Source organism: Biomphalaria glabrata, chromosome 8, assembly GCF_947242115.1.
Source record: "Biomphalaria glabrata chromosome 8, xgBioGlab47.1, whole genome shotgun sequence".
In the NCBI taxonomy this organism is placed as follows: Eukaryota; Metazoa; Mollusca; class Gastropoda; family Planorbidae; genus Biomphalaria; species Biomphalaria glabrata.
Genome location: NC_074718.1, coordinates 26735648 through 26753543, shown reverse-complemented (window position 1 = coordinate 26753543; position 17896 = coordinate 26735648). Strand labels below are relative to the sequence as shown.

The window sequence follows — 17896 nt, the reverse complement described above, 5'->3', positions numbered from 1 at the left end:
CACAATAATGTCTTATGCCGAAAAACCAAAAAGATGGTTTATAATAATACCATACATGCATTAACAATGAAATGACGTCATTCATGAGCCATTTTATGTCAAAAACCAAAGCGAGGGTTTACATAAGTTTACAATAATATCATACATACATTAACTATGAAATGACGTCATTCATGAGACACACTACTGTCTCGTATCTAAACAAAATATGTCTTTCAAAAAAAAACATACAGAAGAGGATAAGAGACTAAGTAGACCTATACCATTTACATAAATCAATTTAGTACTAACAAATTGATAAAATCTACTTAGCTCATTATCGAAATACTCTTCCCACAACAGTGGCACACTCCTCTTGAGTAACACAACAATAGTACAACACAAGGATGAGTTAAACAGTATATAGATTTTATTCAAAATACACTGGTCAGTTAAAAGGCTCAAGAGAGAGTGGCCACTGTTGTGGGAAGAGTATTTCGATAATGAGCTAAGTAGATTTTATCAATTTGTTAGTACTAAATTGATTTATGTAAATGGTATAGGTCTACTTAGTCTCTTATCCTCTTCTGTATGTTTTTTTTTTGAAAGACATATTTTGTTTAGATACGAGACAGTAGTGTGTCTCATGAATGACGAGCCCCCATGTGACCTAAAGAGGATTCATGAACCAATATGAGTTCACATTACTTAGTAGCGGGTATAGCTAAAAATATTCAATTCGAATTATAGCTAGACTTAGGTACTTTAGATCAACAGATCAGTGTTAAAAGTGTGCTGGCACGTTCGTCCAGAGGTGTGCTGGTCCCTTCTTGTACTGACTAGGTTATTAGGTATAACCTCCAGGTATACAATTCAACTAATGTATGCAACAAAAGACTTTACAAAGTCGCAGGTAAACATATTTACATGGTTTATTTACATGAATAAAATAAAGGTGTAAATACATGGCCATTAACTCACAGGCCGACACAACAAAAAGTAAACAAAAGATACTCAAAAATAATATGGCACACAGCCCTAGTCATATGTTACATTATCGTCACATTCTGGTTATCAAAAATACAGGTCACAGGCCTCAGGTCAACACATGACCACTTTTGACCATTGGGTTACAAACTTCCGGCTTACACAGCCAACTAAAGGTCACATGCCTCAGGTCGAAATACGACCACTTTTGGCTACACTATGGTTACAGGCTTCAGGCTTACACTAGCCACTTTTAGCCAAAAAAAACAACAAAATGGTCATGATGAACTATAGGCTTCAGGGAAACCTATGAGCCTACAAGCTTCATAGAATCCCACCTATAGCCATCCGTTTGGTAAAGTCCATCTGATGATTCAATACAGGTTGAATCCCTCAGAAAAAGGTTACAAAAATATGTCACGTTTGGGAGTACCCCAGTGTGACAGGTGGGGAGATGTGATGTGTGTTTGGCGCGTTTTATGTCTAGGGGATGATTATTTTTAAAGCTATCACACACCAACCTATCAGCATATGAATCGGGAGCAGACACGCAACGAGACAAAGCAATGAAAGATAGATACAAAAGTTAAATTAAAGAATATTTATTTACATAAATATACATATAAGGATAAAAAAGGGGAGGGTTTGCATCTATCTCTAGTATATTCTATGTTTAATCATCACTCTTGCACCTAATAAGAGAGTATGTCACTTTGTCCTCTGACTTAGCTGGTATTCCTGTTGATGTCGCAGCTGGCTGTGTCCTGGCTTGAGGTTCTGCAGCTGGAGGTGGCGCTCTAGCGGATAGAGGGACGCCGGTGATATAGTTCTTGTGGAGTCTCAATCCCCAAAATCTAATATCTGTAGTGGGCACAGTAGGGCGGGTGGCCGGCTACCGTGGGCACAAGGTCACTGCGGGCAGAGCTGATCTGCCGTGGGCAGCGTAGTTGACAGGATATGTCCAGTGAGTTGCAGAGGGTTGGCGTAGCTATGAAGTCTCACACAGATCTGAATCTATAGGGACGTCGCACCTAATAGCTTGACAGGTGGGCTGTCGAATAGGCGGGCAATGCCGATAGCGCCAAGTGGTAGAGTTGAGTAGATCTCAGTAGGCAAGTGCAGCGCTGAATAGCACAAAGCACATAAATAGGCAGGTAAATAGATCGTTGATCCAATGAATAGGCAGGTAAATAGTTGAGTAGTGTCGAGTAGACACTAAACAGCAAATGGCAGTAGGTGATTCTCGATAGCAAATAAATAGGCAGACACCTGAGGGAGGCTGCGGATAAATAAAGACAAGTTAGGACATGTCTCTCATGCATCTTATAGATGCCCTCGACTGAGGTGCATTCGTCAGATTGGTGAAATTGCTTTAGAGCACAATGAGGAGATGATGACAAATGGGATTTGGGAAAATAGATGGCAGATAGTAGCAATATAGAAATGTACATAAAAGGGGAAATAATAATATAAAATGTACATAGAAGGGGAAATAATAATCTCAAATAAACAACACAGGTGGATAGAGAAAGAAGGGAGGGGGATGGGCGGTGGTCAGCGACCCAGATGGTTTGTTTACATATGACCGTGGGTCGAGAACAATGAAGCGTGCTTGAATGGAGAGGGTGTCCCTTCAAGCGGCGCAACTCTCCTTAGAGTAAAATGAGTACAGGGGAGACAATTCACTACAGGGGAGATAACTCGTATCTCTTTTCTAGACGCAGTATTAGTGCGCTAGTAAAATTATCACGGTTGTCAGCCGAGATAAAGGAAATAGACTAAGATGTACAAATATATACATGGTTGCATCAACGATCAATTGGGCAACGTAACATTAATAGATTAATGCAATACAAAATAAATACATAGGACATGTTTATGTTTTCTACTTACGCCAGTGAGAAATACACAATGCACTAGTTAAATATAAAAGACAATAAAATACACATAATAGTCTCCAGTGAGAAATATGCACAAAGTAACTAAGATGGAACTTGTGATTAAGTTCGGCTTACCACCAGGTATTCCTCTAGGAGGGAGAATAAATGATATAGTCCAGACTCGATAGCTCAACTCGAATGAGAATGAAAGAGAGTCTGATTTGAGTTGGTTTACTTTATATAAGCCTGGAAAGTGCGGGCGGACACAGGAAATGTCCTAGGCTAGAATTATCTTACACGTGGGTGAAGTCCGACACGAGATGGGATTCGCACATTGGGAGGTCAATGGGCGTGTTTGTCCTCGTGGTCTCCTAGATCAAAGAGAGACATAGGAGAAAAAGGGGGGGGGAGGGGTGACTTGCATTCCACACAAGGTGGTGTCCACTGCGGCTGTCAGACATCCTGTCGATAAGATCAAAGTCTGTGCGTATCTTTTCCCCGGTCAAGGGAAGATAAATGAAAGGACGCGCCTTAGCTATCTCCAATGTGGTCAACTAAGTCTAGCCTGGAGAGGAAAAGGTGGCGCGGGTGAAGAAATTGGGGTTAGGACGGGGAAATAATTGAAATAAAATAAATAAATAAGGAAAAATAATAATTAATGCTGTGATAATTTAGAGTGACTCTGACAGCGAGTTTTTGACTTTTCACACCCAGGATGCAGAACATCAGGGTAAAAAAAATATACTGCCTGGAAATCATTTGGGGCTATATCTATTAATAAATACATTATATAAAATACAATAATACTAAAGACATACTTAGCCCAAAGATCTCCAGAGCAGGTCACACTTCTCCGAGTACCCCATGACACACGACCACTAACAGAAAAAATACTATACACAACACAGGTCAAGTGGTCAAGCTGGTAACTCAGGAGCAAGTGGCAACTAAACACAGTTTGCAAGGCCTTTTATAAACTACATAAGGGGAATCACTCCTAACTATACAAGTAATCAAAAATAGTTATTTCCCCATTATGTCACAATCTTCGAGTCCGTAGGATATGAGAAATGTGCTCATCTTCGAGTCCATAGGATATGAGAAATGTGCTCATCTTCGAGTCCATAGGATATGAGAAATGTGCTCATCTTCGAGTCCATAGGAAATGAGAAATGTGCTCATCTTCGAGTCCATAGGATATGAGAAATGTGCTCATCTTCGAGACCATAGGATATGAGAAATGTGCTCATCTTCGAGTCCATAGGATATGAGAAATGTGCTCATCTTCGAGTCCATAGGAAATGAGAAATGTGCTCATCTTCGACCACGAAGGAGGAGTTCTGTATATCATTTGTACTGCACATAGTAAATCATTGTAAGAAACGAACAACGTTATAAGTCTCTAGGTTTTATACATTTAAAAAAACGTGTTGATTACTCATTAAAAATACGAAAATATCACAAAGAAATTTAAATTTCCAAACCGTCCAAAAGATTGAGTTACTATTTTCGGGATACTCTAATGTTTTCCATGTTTTGCGTTCGCTCCGGAGTTAATGTCCAAACTTTCGAGAATTAAATTATAGCCATGCCAAAATATTTGTTCTAGAGCCGGAAAAGAAATTGCTTTGGGTTCCGTGCTCACACCTTAGCACCGAGTGGACAAAAGAGTGGCATTCTTCTCATAACAGTGCACCGAGTGGACAAAAGAGTAGCATTCTTCTCATAACAGTGCACCGAGTGGACAAAAGAGTGGCATTCTTCTCATAACAGTGCACCCCTCCTCCTCCTCCTCCAAAGTGAGCTCCTCCTCGAGTCGGTTCATTTCATTAGTCAGTGTTGTATCAGCCACTAGTATTGTCATAAAAAAACAACCTCTAGTGATTCATTTCTTCTTCCTTATTTGTTTAGAGGGAGGCGAACAAAATTTTTCAGTATTTCATTGGCTGATTAAATGTAGATCTTGAACCAATGACCTCTTAATATAGTTCATGAATCATAATTGCCATAATTTTTTTAGATTTTTTATTATTAGTTTTAAATAACATATAACTATAATCCTTTTTTTTTTACATGGCTTATATCAACTCACTCTGTCTGTCTGTCTGTCTATCTGTCTGCCTGTCTGTCTGGTAAAATGTTTGAACATGTTTTTTCTCCCATTTTCCATTCTCGGATCAATTCAAAACTTTGCACAATTATTCATTGAACCTAAAAAGACACGAATCAATTATAAACAAGGTTACAAAGACAGTTTGTGTGAAAACACAAACTCAAAACCGGCCCTCGAAGTGGTCCACCCAGGCAGGTAAAAAGATAGGTTTCAATATTTTCAAAAAGAATATCAGAATGAAATTCTATCAAAGGCAAATGACAGCGAAGAATGGAGAAAAGTAAACAAATCTTATGAGGTGCCCCAATGGTCCATCAGACCAATGGATAGGTGAAGGCGCCGATTCCTGGACTTCATTGAAGGGGAAAGTGAAGGAGAAGTTCGATGTGAACCTGGCCTAACTAATATCATATAATGATTATCTAACTGATGGTATTGTTCTGTAAATGTCAATCTCTTATTCACAGCCTCAAGAAAAGAAAACATGTCCGTAAAAAAAATTATCCCCTTCCTATAGTTCAGTGTGTGATGCTTGTGCAATAGTGCCGTAGTCTACGCGATAATATGAAAAACAACTTATTTATTGTTGTTTTAAATTATGTTCCACTTACATGCGTATTAAATAGATTTTTTTTTTCTCTAAAATTAAAAGTAAACTTTTTTTTTCTAAATGAAGTAGTAAGTATGACAGAAATTACTTAGAAATAAAATTGCATTAAAATATAAAAAAGTTTTGACAAAAAATCTAAAATCGTTTGCATAAATGTGTTAAAAATATGGTAAATGGTCATCTCCCTTACTAAATAGCCTCCAGTATTAGTTACTATTAATAGTAAATATTTGTAAAAATGGTGTATTTTTATGGAAAAAAATGCTTGCATGGTTGATTTTAAAAATTAAATTTTTTGCTTTCAAAAAAAGAAAAAGTAGCCGTCGCATCAGAACTTTAAATGGTCTAAAACAACACTCATGTCGCGGGCCATACCACCAAAAAGAAACAAAAACGAAATTAAATTAACCTCAAACTATTTTATGAGAAATCCAGTGTTATCTTACTTACAGTAATAAATGGGATATTGAGGTTTATCTTTTTTTTACGCGTTGAAAATGACTTCATTTCTCTGCTTAAAATGTCAGTAACATTTTTCGAAATAGCCACACTTTCTTTATAAAACAAATATACTGGCTTAAGATCATGTTCTACTCAAAAATAAAGATCCGTTCTTTTTTCCTGGTAGATTCTACATTCAGAGTCCCAGATCATAAACACACAAAGGTCATGGTACCAATCCATCAGAGAAAAAGTGAGGTCTTTAACATACGTAAAGATGCATTTTTTAATTTTTTTCGTGAGAAGGGAATTTTTTAAAATTTTGTGCTGACTTTTCTGCTCGCCGGATGGAACCACGGCGCGGGTCGGATCTGGCCCGCGGGCCGTTTTTGGGCATCACTAGTCTAAAATATCTTAAATCGGATTTTCACTATCTTTTCTAGTTTACGAGATCTAAACGGACCACACAAAACTAATAGCGTCTATTCCCCTTTCGATGGTGGCTAAAAATAAACAATTAGTTATTTAAATGTTAGTGGTTAATTATTTTGTTTTATTTGGAAATTAGGCGAATAAATGCTACTTAATGAGAGATGTGGATATACAATATGGATTTAATCCACTTATTACATTTTAACACCATTCTTCACCCACTTTCCATTCTCGGATTAAGTTGAAATTTTACAGAATTATTAACAGTCCATTACACTACACGAATCAATCCAAAAATTAACCAATTGCTTAATCATTTAGTATTAATTTATTAATTTTGTTTTATAGTTCAAAAGGGGGCTAAGCCTTGTAATTTTTAGATAAATGGCATTGATTAGCTGTTCTTTCCTTTAGATCAGCTTTGTTTTTACAAAGTTTTCTTTCTTTTCTTTTCTATGGCTTGTTTGGTTTAGAATACATAACACCCAAGTAAACGATTGTTCTGGGAAATGTGCCAAGTTCAATTATTAGAAGAGGAACTTGTACACGAAAGATGTAACGCAGTGTTTCCGAAGGCAACTTGTTATTGTCTATATATAACTTTCCCCCAGTGAGTTCGTGCAAACAAAAGGAAATTGGTTCTGTTAACCAGGGGCGAGAAAAACGTCAGACCTTTTTTTTTTTTTAACTACAAATGTCGTAATTTTTCAGAGTGACCTTGTGTCAAGGAAAATTACGCTCGATTGTTGACTCCATTGTTGAACTTTGCCCCTGCTTCGAATGTTAGTGGGCGGGACATGGTCGTGACGAACTCATTGAAGTGACCGAGTAACATGGATGTCATTTAACAGTCACTGACACCATGACATGTCAGTTGTCAAAAGTGATTTATGCAGTGGCCACGTTGACCTTTAGCATGCCGCCTCATCACAAGTGACCTAACTTCATTCTTGCGCCTACATAGGAACAGGTCACTATTGTATTTGTGCTGTCCGCGTATCAATCACGTTTAGATCTCACAAATGAAAAGCACTATTTAAAATGCAATTTAATCATCGGCTGCATTGTGCTCGAACTAGCCGTAAAGAAACTTTTAAAATTGTGACATGTAAAACTTTTTCATCTAAAACTAAAATATAACGAAATTTTTCTTTTTCACTTATGTTGTTATTTTTTAAAATTTATGACTTTTCATAACAATATTCAAATGGGAGGTTCACTAACTTCCTCAGCGTAATTTGAAATACCTCAGTCTCTTAACGCTTTGAGGGTTTACTGAACCGCAGGGGTCACCCATGAGTTTGTGTGCAACACACTGTCTCCCACTACGTTTTTTTTGCTATGCTCAAAATATTGTTGTAATAACCTTTTGTATTTAATTTGAAGTCATATATCTCTAATCGGTTGTAATCTCTGTTTATTTTTTAAAGTTATCATTTTTTTCTCCAATAATATGTGATTGACCATGGCTTTAGTTGTAAAGTACTGACTACCGCCAACCGACTTTTTGTGTTCGTGTCCTAAGGATTTTTTTTTCTTCTTGAAAACATTCTGAAGTCTAATTGCTTCATTTTTTATCTTCAGATTACATAAAAGGTTATTTATGAAACATGTTTCTTTTTAAAATTCTGCATCGACCATAAAAAATATATAATAATAATAATCTTTATTGTCCATGAGGAAATTTGTCTTACAATTTGTGCATTACACATATTGTAACATTGCCTCCCTTACATTTACGTAATTGTTTTAGAATTGGTGATTTTGTATGAAAAAATCGCTTGCATAATTAATTTTATAAATTAAACGGTTTGCTTTTAAACCAAAAGTAGCCGTTGCACCTAAACGTTTCAAGCTGCATCGCATGGTGAAATAATATTTGTCATTTCTCTTCTAGTTTTCGAGATCTGAGTGTGACAGACGGACATTTTGCACAAACCTAAAAGCGGCTTTTCCCTTTACGGTAAAAAGGATATTTTTCTCAAAAGAAAAAGAAAATTTTCACACAAAAAAAAAATGTACACATCTGGCAAGACCGATTATTTCTCTCTCAGTAACTAATGAATTATTAATTTAAAATAAAAAACTCAATCCCCCTCCCGCTAAAACAAAACCCTGGTTACACCCATGTATAAATATACTCAGTTTATAGAAGATTCTAATTTAGTGATAAAGATCCACACTTGGAAACCTCAAAAGACAGTAATCCAAACTAGAATACTGAATCCAGTTAGAGATATAGTATTTGATGGATCTAGTTCGATATAAAGTATTGATAAATTGTTCATGTATTATAGATATAGATAGATATAGATATAGATATAGATAAAGATATAGATATAGATATAGATAGATAGATAGATAGATATTAGATAGATAGATAGATAGATAGATAGATAGATAGATAGATAGATAGATAGATAGATAGATAGATAGATAGATAGATATTAGATAGATAGATAGATAGATAGATAGATAGATAGATAGATAGATAAAGAAGGAAAGTCTAATTATTTAACTCTTTGCTGAATGCATGCGGGAATTCTAACTTGTGTTCAAAATAGACCAAATTTAATTTTAAGATGATTATATTCAGAAAAATTATAACTGTCAAACCAGAGTTTTCACTGTGTGGCCAATAAGCTAGTAATGTTTTCTCAAAGATGTACATAAACTGTCTAATCTCTAAGAAAACCGTTAGAGCCCTTTTCGAAATCTGTGTCCAGGTTCTAGATTCCACCCAAAAATATGCAATCTAATAAGAAGAATTGTACAAATGAGGTCAGAGGTTTTGACTTAATGGAAACGTATCTATCGTCTGCCACGATTTGTTCCTGCTATAGAAGCAAAGGATCGTTCTGAACTTGAGGCTTAAGTGATAGATAGATCAGTCTATGATCAGCTCAGAGATGACGTTGATTGATCAACTCTGTTGACCCTGTCACTGTAAATCTGATGTGTTTAAATCGAACATACGTTGTTAATGGGAAAGGGAGAGCAAAAAAAAAAAAAAGTTTTGGAAGAGGGGCTACCAGTCAGTATGTTTATATGTGTTTATAAAGTACATCTTGATTAAGTAATAATTCCATGTTTATGTTATTTGTAGAGTGCAAATATTGTTGCTTATATTAACAGTTTGTGTTATTATCTTCTAAGGTCTACTCCTTGACATTCCCTTCTACGGTCTGACACTCTTTCAAACTATCTGAAACTGTCTCAAGTTCTCTGACACTTTTTCCAATTTTCAACTCTCTTGCCCTCTCTCAAAGGCTCTGAATCTCTTATATTTTCTGAGTCTACTAATCTCTTGATCTCTCTTCTGAGACTCTTACTCTGGAATGCTCTTTTATATTCTCTGACACAATCTCATACTTTTGAGCCTCTCTTCTACTCCCTAACACTCCTAGTCTTTGAGCCTCTCTCCTACTCCCTGACACTCTCTTCTAGTCTTTGAGCCTCTCTCCTACTCCCTGACACTCTCTCCTAGTCTTTGAGCCTCTCTCCTACTCCCTGACACTCTCTCCTAGTCTTTGAGCCTCTCTCCTACTCCCTGACACTCTCTCCTAGTCTCTGAGCCTCTCTCCTACTCTCTAACGGTTTCTCCTCCTCTCTGCGAGCTTTGTATTGGATAACACAAACTAAGTCTTGATTGTTCCCTAGATCCATATCAACTACACCGAAGCTTAAAGTCTAATTTACGTTCCGGGCATTGTCACAATATAGATCAGCCCAAGCTATTTCTGAAGTCTGGACGTTTCATTTCCATGCTGTCGATGCCCCCTAATTGTTGGGCTGTTTGAACTGTGAAATGTATTCAGCAGTTTAGCAGTTTTTAATACTGTCTCATTTGGTTTTCTAGTTTTTAATAGTTCGGCAGTTCTTATTGTCTCTAGAATAGTTGCGACATAAATCTTACATCTCTTTTAACATTTCATCAATTTCGATCGTATACAATCTCTAGCCATAAATTGTCTTGGAGGATTTTGTTTTTTTCCTTTTCCAAGATTTTTTCTTCTCTTGTTTCCATTTAAATAAAGACATGAACAAGGGCACAACATTTTTGCTGCTTTACCCAGTGCTCCCCCTTCCTACTTTTTTTCTTCTGACATGTAATCAGTGCTCATAGCCTCAGTTAGATTGAGGCAAAGATATAACCAGCATTTTCAGAGAGAAGAGGAGGGTAAGTGACTACAGGCTGCTCTAGAAGGGGGAATAAAGGAGAGAGGGGTCGTTATTTTTTAAAAAAATCAGAAATCGAGGGCATAAAATTCCTGAATGACATTTTGTCGCATCTTTAAAAAAAAGATTTGTCTATTTTTTTAAATTCTTAAATTAGACGAACTGATTTAAACACATACCGCAAACTTAGAGACGCAAACGGATAAATACAAACTATTAGACAAATTTAGCATGCAAATATAAACACACATAACACGACATAAAACATTTGACACACAAACCTAGATATAAGCATGGATAAGCAGACGCTAACACACAAAACTTGGACACAAACTAGAATCAAACATTGACATGCTAATGTTGACTCACGAGCCTAGACACAGACGTAGACACAGACATAGACACCAAACTTAGAGACAAGGAAATGTGGATACACAAATTGGTTTTTATTAAGTTTGAATTCAGCTCAGCATTATAATCAATAAGTCCAAATTCAGTGTATCGTCTCACATGAGTTGCTTGCTTTCTATTCCACAGCTATATCTGTAGGGGTCAGCTGCGCAACTTTGGTGGCCATCTCTATGGAAAGATTCTACGCCATATGCCAGCCACTGAGGTCCAGAAAATGGCAGACGCTAAAACACTCCTACCGAGTAATCATGGCGATCTGGCTGTCAGCAATCAGCCTTATGATACCTATAGCTGTTTTCAACAAAATTATTAAACTTAAAAATGGGGACGAAGCCTGCAGGTAGGAGTCTATCTATCTATCTATCTATCTATCTATCTATCTATCTATCTATCTATCTATCTATCTATCTATCTATCTATCTATCTATCTATCTATCTATCTATCTATCTATCTGTCTGTCTGTCTGTCTATGTATTCTGTCAATTTATCTTTTAATACGTATATCTAAAGCATATATGTATTTTTTATCTATCGATCCATCAATCATTCTATATGTCAGTTAGCCTGTCTATCTATTTCACTACTTGTAGTTTTGTCTTCGATATCTGGCATGCTGCACTATAATTTATCTACGTTGAAGTTATTTTCGAACTATTTTCAAGAATGGAATCGTCTCATTGTGGACGAAAATATTTAAATAAACTACACTTTCTATATTGGTGAAATACATTTGTTCCCCTTTAACTATGAGCTAACATACACACATGGGTCTATGATTTATCTGTGTGGTTTCTAGTTTAGCTCCAACGTTTGTTTGATTCTGTTTCATCTTCAGGGAAATTTGGCCAAATCACCTCCTGGAGTCCATGTACACAGTCCTACTGGACGTAGTGCTTCTAGTTATACCATTATTTCTAATGGGGTTCTCCTACGCCAGGATAGCTAAAGAGTTGTGGTCAGATGTCAGCATCTCATCAGGGGAACCTAGCAGTCCTTTGTCTGGTACGTAATTTGTAGAGAGTAGTTTGGCGAGAATTTAAGCACCTATCGATATAGAACAAAAATGTAACTTTTACTCATCGTTACCACTTGATATACGTATATATTTATTTCAATTTGTATCTTTTTATTTACTTGTTTTAGTGTTAAACACATCTTAGGCTTTAGCTGTATTTATAGTTATTTAGTGTAAGCTGTAAAATATAGATATAAATAGCTATAACTATTTAATACAATCCATAAGATGCACAAGTCTTAACGATGTCATAACATACTAAATGAACGACTTTTTGTCTTGTTCATTCATAATCTATAATGTCTTTGAATGGTACACTCACTCAATTCTGTGACACAAGTGTACCGTTACATAGTGTGACCTATTTCTTCAATACACTCTTGTCCCATTTCAACATGACAGAGATACTGGAGATGCTGCCGTGTTCCAGGGGTATAGGTAAGTGAAGTCTGTCACAAACCTTCACAGTATTACTCGACTGGTAAGGGAAACAACTGGCTCCTTTCATAGCGACAGCAATGTTAGCGTCTTTGGCAGAGGGCGGTAATCACTGGGTGAATTCCAAATCTAATTAAGCTAATGAGTTCACATACATGCAACAAGCGATTAGACGTGCTAATAAAAAATTTAACAAAAAAAAAACAGTTCTTGTCCTAATTTCTCGCAATTTCATCTATATCTTTGAATGAAGATTGTTTCAATATATATATATATTATATCGCTTTGCACCTCCTCCCAATATAAAAAAAAAAAAAAAAAAAAAAAAAAAAGTAAAGGCCCTGTTCAATGTGATTATCATTTTTATGATACTACTCTATATTCATTAAAAAAATAGTAAAGTACCCCTTTTAGACTTTGCGATCTATGGGACAATCTGTTTCAGAAGCTTTCAGTTTTAGGAGTGTGTCATGGGGTCAGCACAACGACCAACCCCCTTTATTTTTCCTCAACTTTTCCCAGGTTAGAATTAGGTGGAATTTGAGGCGCCCTTAAAATGCCGAAATTCAAAATCTCAATCTTCAACTAGATTCCAACCCGAGACATTGCAACTCAGCCACCCAACCCGTCTTATTTGATTTACACTTCACCTATTTATTTTATGTAACAAAAATATTAGTGCAAAAAATTATTTTGTTTTTAATGTAGTTCCAATTTTGTATTGATGATTTAAATATAAAAAGATAATACTAAGTAACAAGTGGTTAAAGCCAGGAGATGTGCCATGTTTCTCTGTGAAGGTTTTCAATGTTACAATTTCCTGTGGTATCCACACTATTTCTATTTTTTTATGAAGACGTTGTTTGCTTCAGAAAAAAAAAATGTATTCACAACAGAACTTGTAACTCTTTAACACTTGCTATCATGTTCCAGTCTGTCTATGTACTAGCACAGAGTCATTCTCAATGTTATAGATGTACCTGTATCTACTCAAGACGATTTCATTGTCTCTATACTTAGGACCATCAGTTCCCTCACCAGGTCCACAGTTGTCTAACTCTGTACTATTTCCACCATTTCACTCAATTCTCTAGTTCATCGTCTCTCATAGTTGTATCCACCTTCAAACAAATATGTCTTATAGGCATTTCTTTTACAGTAGAACGTCGTTTATCCGGAACATCAAATATACGAACTGCCCCTTTTTTTTTGTTTTACTGTAAGGTAATTAATTGGTCTTGCTGAAGTGAAGCAAAAGATCAGCGATTATGTCTCTCAGTAATAGTAGGCTACTACAAGCTTTGTTCCCCTGTATATTTTACTTCAATTGTATGTTTACGTTCGGCGCGATACCCAGATGTGAATTCTCTGAATATTATTGGTGAAATGGACATTTTATAACATTTCACGTTCGGTTATCCGGACGATCGATTATCAGGACATACCTGGTTACCAGTCCGAATAATGGACGTTCTACTGTATATGTTTCCGTTCTATATACTAGATTCATTTCATATAAGAATAATAAAAGATTATAAATATTGTAAATAGTTTACATCTCTATGGAGTATTTATACAAAATGTATTCACACTATTTGTAACTTCAAAGATGTTGTGTCTTACCACTGTCAAACCTCGTTAGAGTCAAACCTTGGTAGTGTCAAACCTCGGTAGAGATCATTGCTTGAAATAGACTAACATGTACTAAGTTGTCTAAAAAATATTCAGTTCTTTACAAATTATGAATTCTTTTAAAATGTTCAGAGTTTTTATTTTAATTATGTTCTTAATTCTATGGTCTAGATATGCTAAGAAGTTAATAGACACGATGAAATGTCTTTTTGTAGAAATCTAGAGACATTTTTTTAAATTCCATAAAAATGTTCAGAATTCTAGAAACTTAATATGTTTTTGGATTCTTCAGACATTTTACAGATCTTCCATAGCATAGCGTTCCATTCCAAGTGTTCCAATGTGACTAAGTATTTCTATTATTGACTTGCACTATATAACGAGGTTTGACACTATACAACCAGCACATATATTAGATACATGTCTTCTCAATATAACTAAAACCCCTATTCCCTTTCTTCTTTTATTCTAGTTCTGCTGCATGATGCAATGTTGACTTTTCTAATGCTATAACAAATGTTTTGAGCATAGTGTGTGTGTGTGTGTGCTATAACAAATGTTTTGACATAGTGTGTGTGTGTGTGTGCTATAACAAATGTTTTGAGCATAGTGTGTGTGTGTGTGCTATAACAAATGTTTTGAACATAGTGTGTGTGTGTGTGTGTGCTATAAGCCTCACAGTTCAAAACATGAACGTATGCACACATTTCTGTCATTGCTCGTAATAAACAAATTAGCTTTTACCAAAATATGCGGGAGGCGTTTCTCTGAAAAAAAAAAATTCCACATTCACATTTGCTAGGAGAAACCATTTCAAGAGAAGTAAAGAGAAAAAAAGGGCGAGGGGGGAGGCAAATTAAATGCTCTACTCAATGCACTACTCAATGCATTACTAAATGCGCTACTCAATGCGCTACTCAATCCACTACTTGATGCACTACTCAATGCGCACTCAATGCACTACTAAATGCACTACTAAATGCACTAATCAATGCGCTACTCAATGCACTACTAAATGCGCTACTCAATGCGCTACTCAATGCGCTACTCAATGCACTACTAAATGCGCTACTCAATGCGCTACTCAATGCGCTACTCAATGCACTACTCAATGCAATACTCAATGCGCTACTCAATGCGCTACTCAATGCGCTACTCAATGCGCTACTCAATGCACTACTAAATGCGCTACTCAATGCGCTACTCAATGCGCTACTCAATGCACTACTAAATGCACTACTCAATGCGCTACTCAATGCACTACTAAATGCACTACTAAATGCACTACCCAATGCGCTACTCAATGCACTACTAAATGCGCTACTCAATGCGCTACTCAATGCACTACTAAATGCACTATTAAATGCACTACTCAATGCGCTACTCGATGCGCTACTAAATACGCTACTCAATGCGCTACTCAATGCACTACTCAATGCGCTACTCAATGCACTACTCAATGCAATACTCAATGCGCTACTCAATGCACTACTAAATGCACTACTCAATGCGCTACTCAATGCACTACTAAATGCACTATTCAATGCGCTACTCAATGCGCTACTCAATGCACTACTCAATGCGCTACTCAATGCACTACTAAATGCACTACTCAATGCGCTACTCAATGCACTACTCAATGCACTTCTCAATGCGCTACTCAATGCGCTACTCAATGCACTACTCAATGCGCTACTCAATGCGCTACTCAATGCACTACTCAATGCGCTACTCAATGCACTACTCAATGCACTACTCAATGCACTACTCAATGCACTACTCAATGCACTTTTCAATGCGCTACTCAATGCGCTACTCAATGCACTACTCAATGCACTACTCAATGCACTACTCAATGCACTACTCAATGCACTTTTCAATGCACTACTCAATGCACTACTCAATGCACTACTCAATGCACTACTCAATGCACTACTCAATGCACTACTCAATGCACTACTCAATGCAATACTCAATGCGCTACTTAATGCGCTACTTAATGCGCTACTCAATGCGCTACTCAATGCGCTACTCAATGCACTACTCAATGCACTACTCAATGCACTACTCAATGCACTACTCAATGCAATACTCAATGCACTACTCAATGCACTACTTAATGCACTACTCGATGCACTACTCGATGCACTACTTAATGCGCTACTCAATGCGCTACTTAATGCACTACTCAATGCGCTACTCAATGCACTTCTTAATGCACTACTCAATGCGCTACTTAATGCGCTACTCAATGCGCTACTCAATGCACTACTCAATGCACTACTCAATGCACTTCTTAATGCACTACTCAATGCACTTCTCAATGCACTACTCAATGCACTACTCAATGCAATACTTAATGCACTACTCAATGCACTACTTAATGCACTACTCAATGCACTACTCAATGCACTACTCAATGCACTACTCTATGCGCTACTCAATGCGCTACTCAATGCACTACTCAATGCACTACTCAATGCGCTTCTCAATGCGCTACTCAATGCGCTACTCAATGCACTACTCAATGCGCTACTCAATGCACTACTCAATGTGCTACTCAATGCACTACTCAATGCGCTACTCAATGCACTACTCAATGCGCTACTCAATGCACTACTCAATGCACTACTCAATGCGCTACTCAATGCACTTCTTAATGCACTACTCAATGCACTACTCAATGCACTACTCAATGCACTACTCAATGCACTACTCAATGCGCTACTCAATGCACTACTTAATGCGCTACTCAATGCACTACTCAATGCACTACTCAATGCACTACTCAATGCAATACTCAATGCACTACTCAATGCACTACTCAATGCACTACTTAATGCACTACTCAACGCACTACTTAATGCACTACTCAATGCGCTACTCAATGCACTACTCAATGCGCTACTCAATGCACTTCTTAATGCACTACTCAATGCACTACTTAATGCACTACTCAATGCGCTACTCAATGCGCTACTCAATGCACTACTCAATGCACTACTCAATGCACTTCTTAATGCACTACTCAATGCACTACTCAATGCACTACTCAATGCACTACTCAATGCACTACTCAATGCACTACTTAATGCACTTTTCAATGCGCTACTCAATGCGCTACTCAATGCACTACTCAATGCACTACTCAATGCACTACTCAATGCACTACTCAATGCACTTTTCAATGCACTACTCAATGCACTACTCAATGCACTACTCAATGCACTACTCAATGCACTACTCAATGCACTACTCAATGCAATACTCAATGCGCTACTTAATGCGCTACTTAATGCGCTACTCAATGCACTACTCAATGCACTACTCAATGCACTTCTTAATGCACTACTAAATGCACTATTAAATGCACTACTCAATGCGCTACTCGATGCGCTACTAAATACGCTACTCAATGCGCTACTCAATGCACTACTCAATGCGCTACTCAATGCACTACTCAATGCAATACTCAATGCGCTACTCAATGCACTACTAAATGCACTACTCAATGCGCTACTCAATGCACTACTAAATGCACTACTCAATGCGCTACTCAATGCGCTACTCAATGCACTACTCAATGCGCTACTCAATGCACTACTAAATGCACTACTCAATGCGCTACTCAATGCACTACTCAATGCACTTCTCAATGCGCTACTCAATGCGCTACTCAATGCACTACTCAATGCGCTACTCAATGCGCTACTCAATGCACTACTCAATGCGCTACTCAATGCACTACTCAATGCACTACTCAATGCACTACTCAATG

The 17896-nt window shown here is 37.0% G+C and overlaps 1 protein-coding gene across 3 annotated transcripts in view; it reads left to right on the top strand.

Annotated features, from left to right (window-relative positions):
* Positions 1-17896, top strand: part of LOC106059000 (cholecystokinin receptor type A-like) — a 209728-nt gene that overhangs the window by 181653 nt on the left and 10179 nt on the right. For 2 of the 3 annotated variants that reach the window (XM_056037632.1, XM_056037631.1), the window contains 3 exons: positions 11159-11372; positions 11869-12035; positions 12451-12486. In XM_056037632.1, coding sequence (XP_055893607.1) covers positions 11159-11372; positions 11869-12035; positions 12451-12486 — 417 coding nt within the window. The remainder of the gene's footprint in view (positions 1-11158; positions 11373-11868; positions 12036-12450; positions 12487-17896) is intronic. The other variant, XM_056037633.1, reaches the window with a different exon arrangement.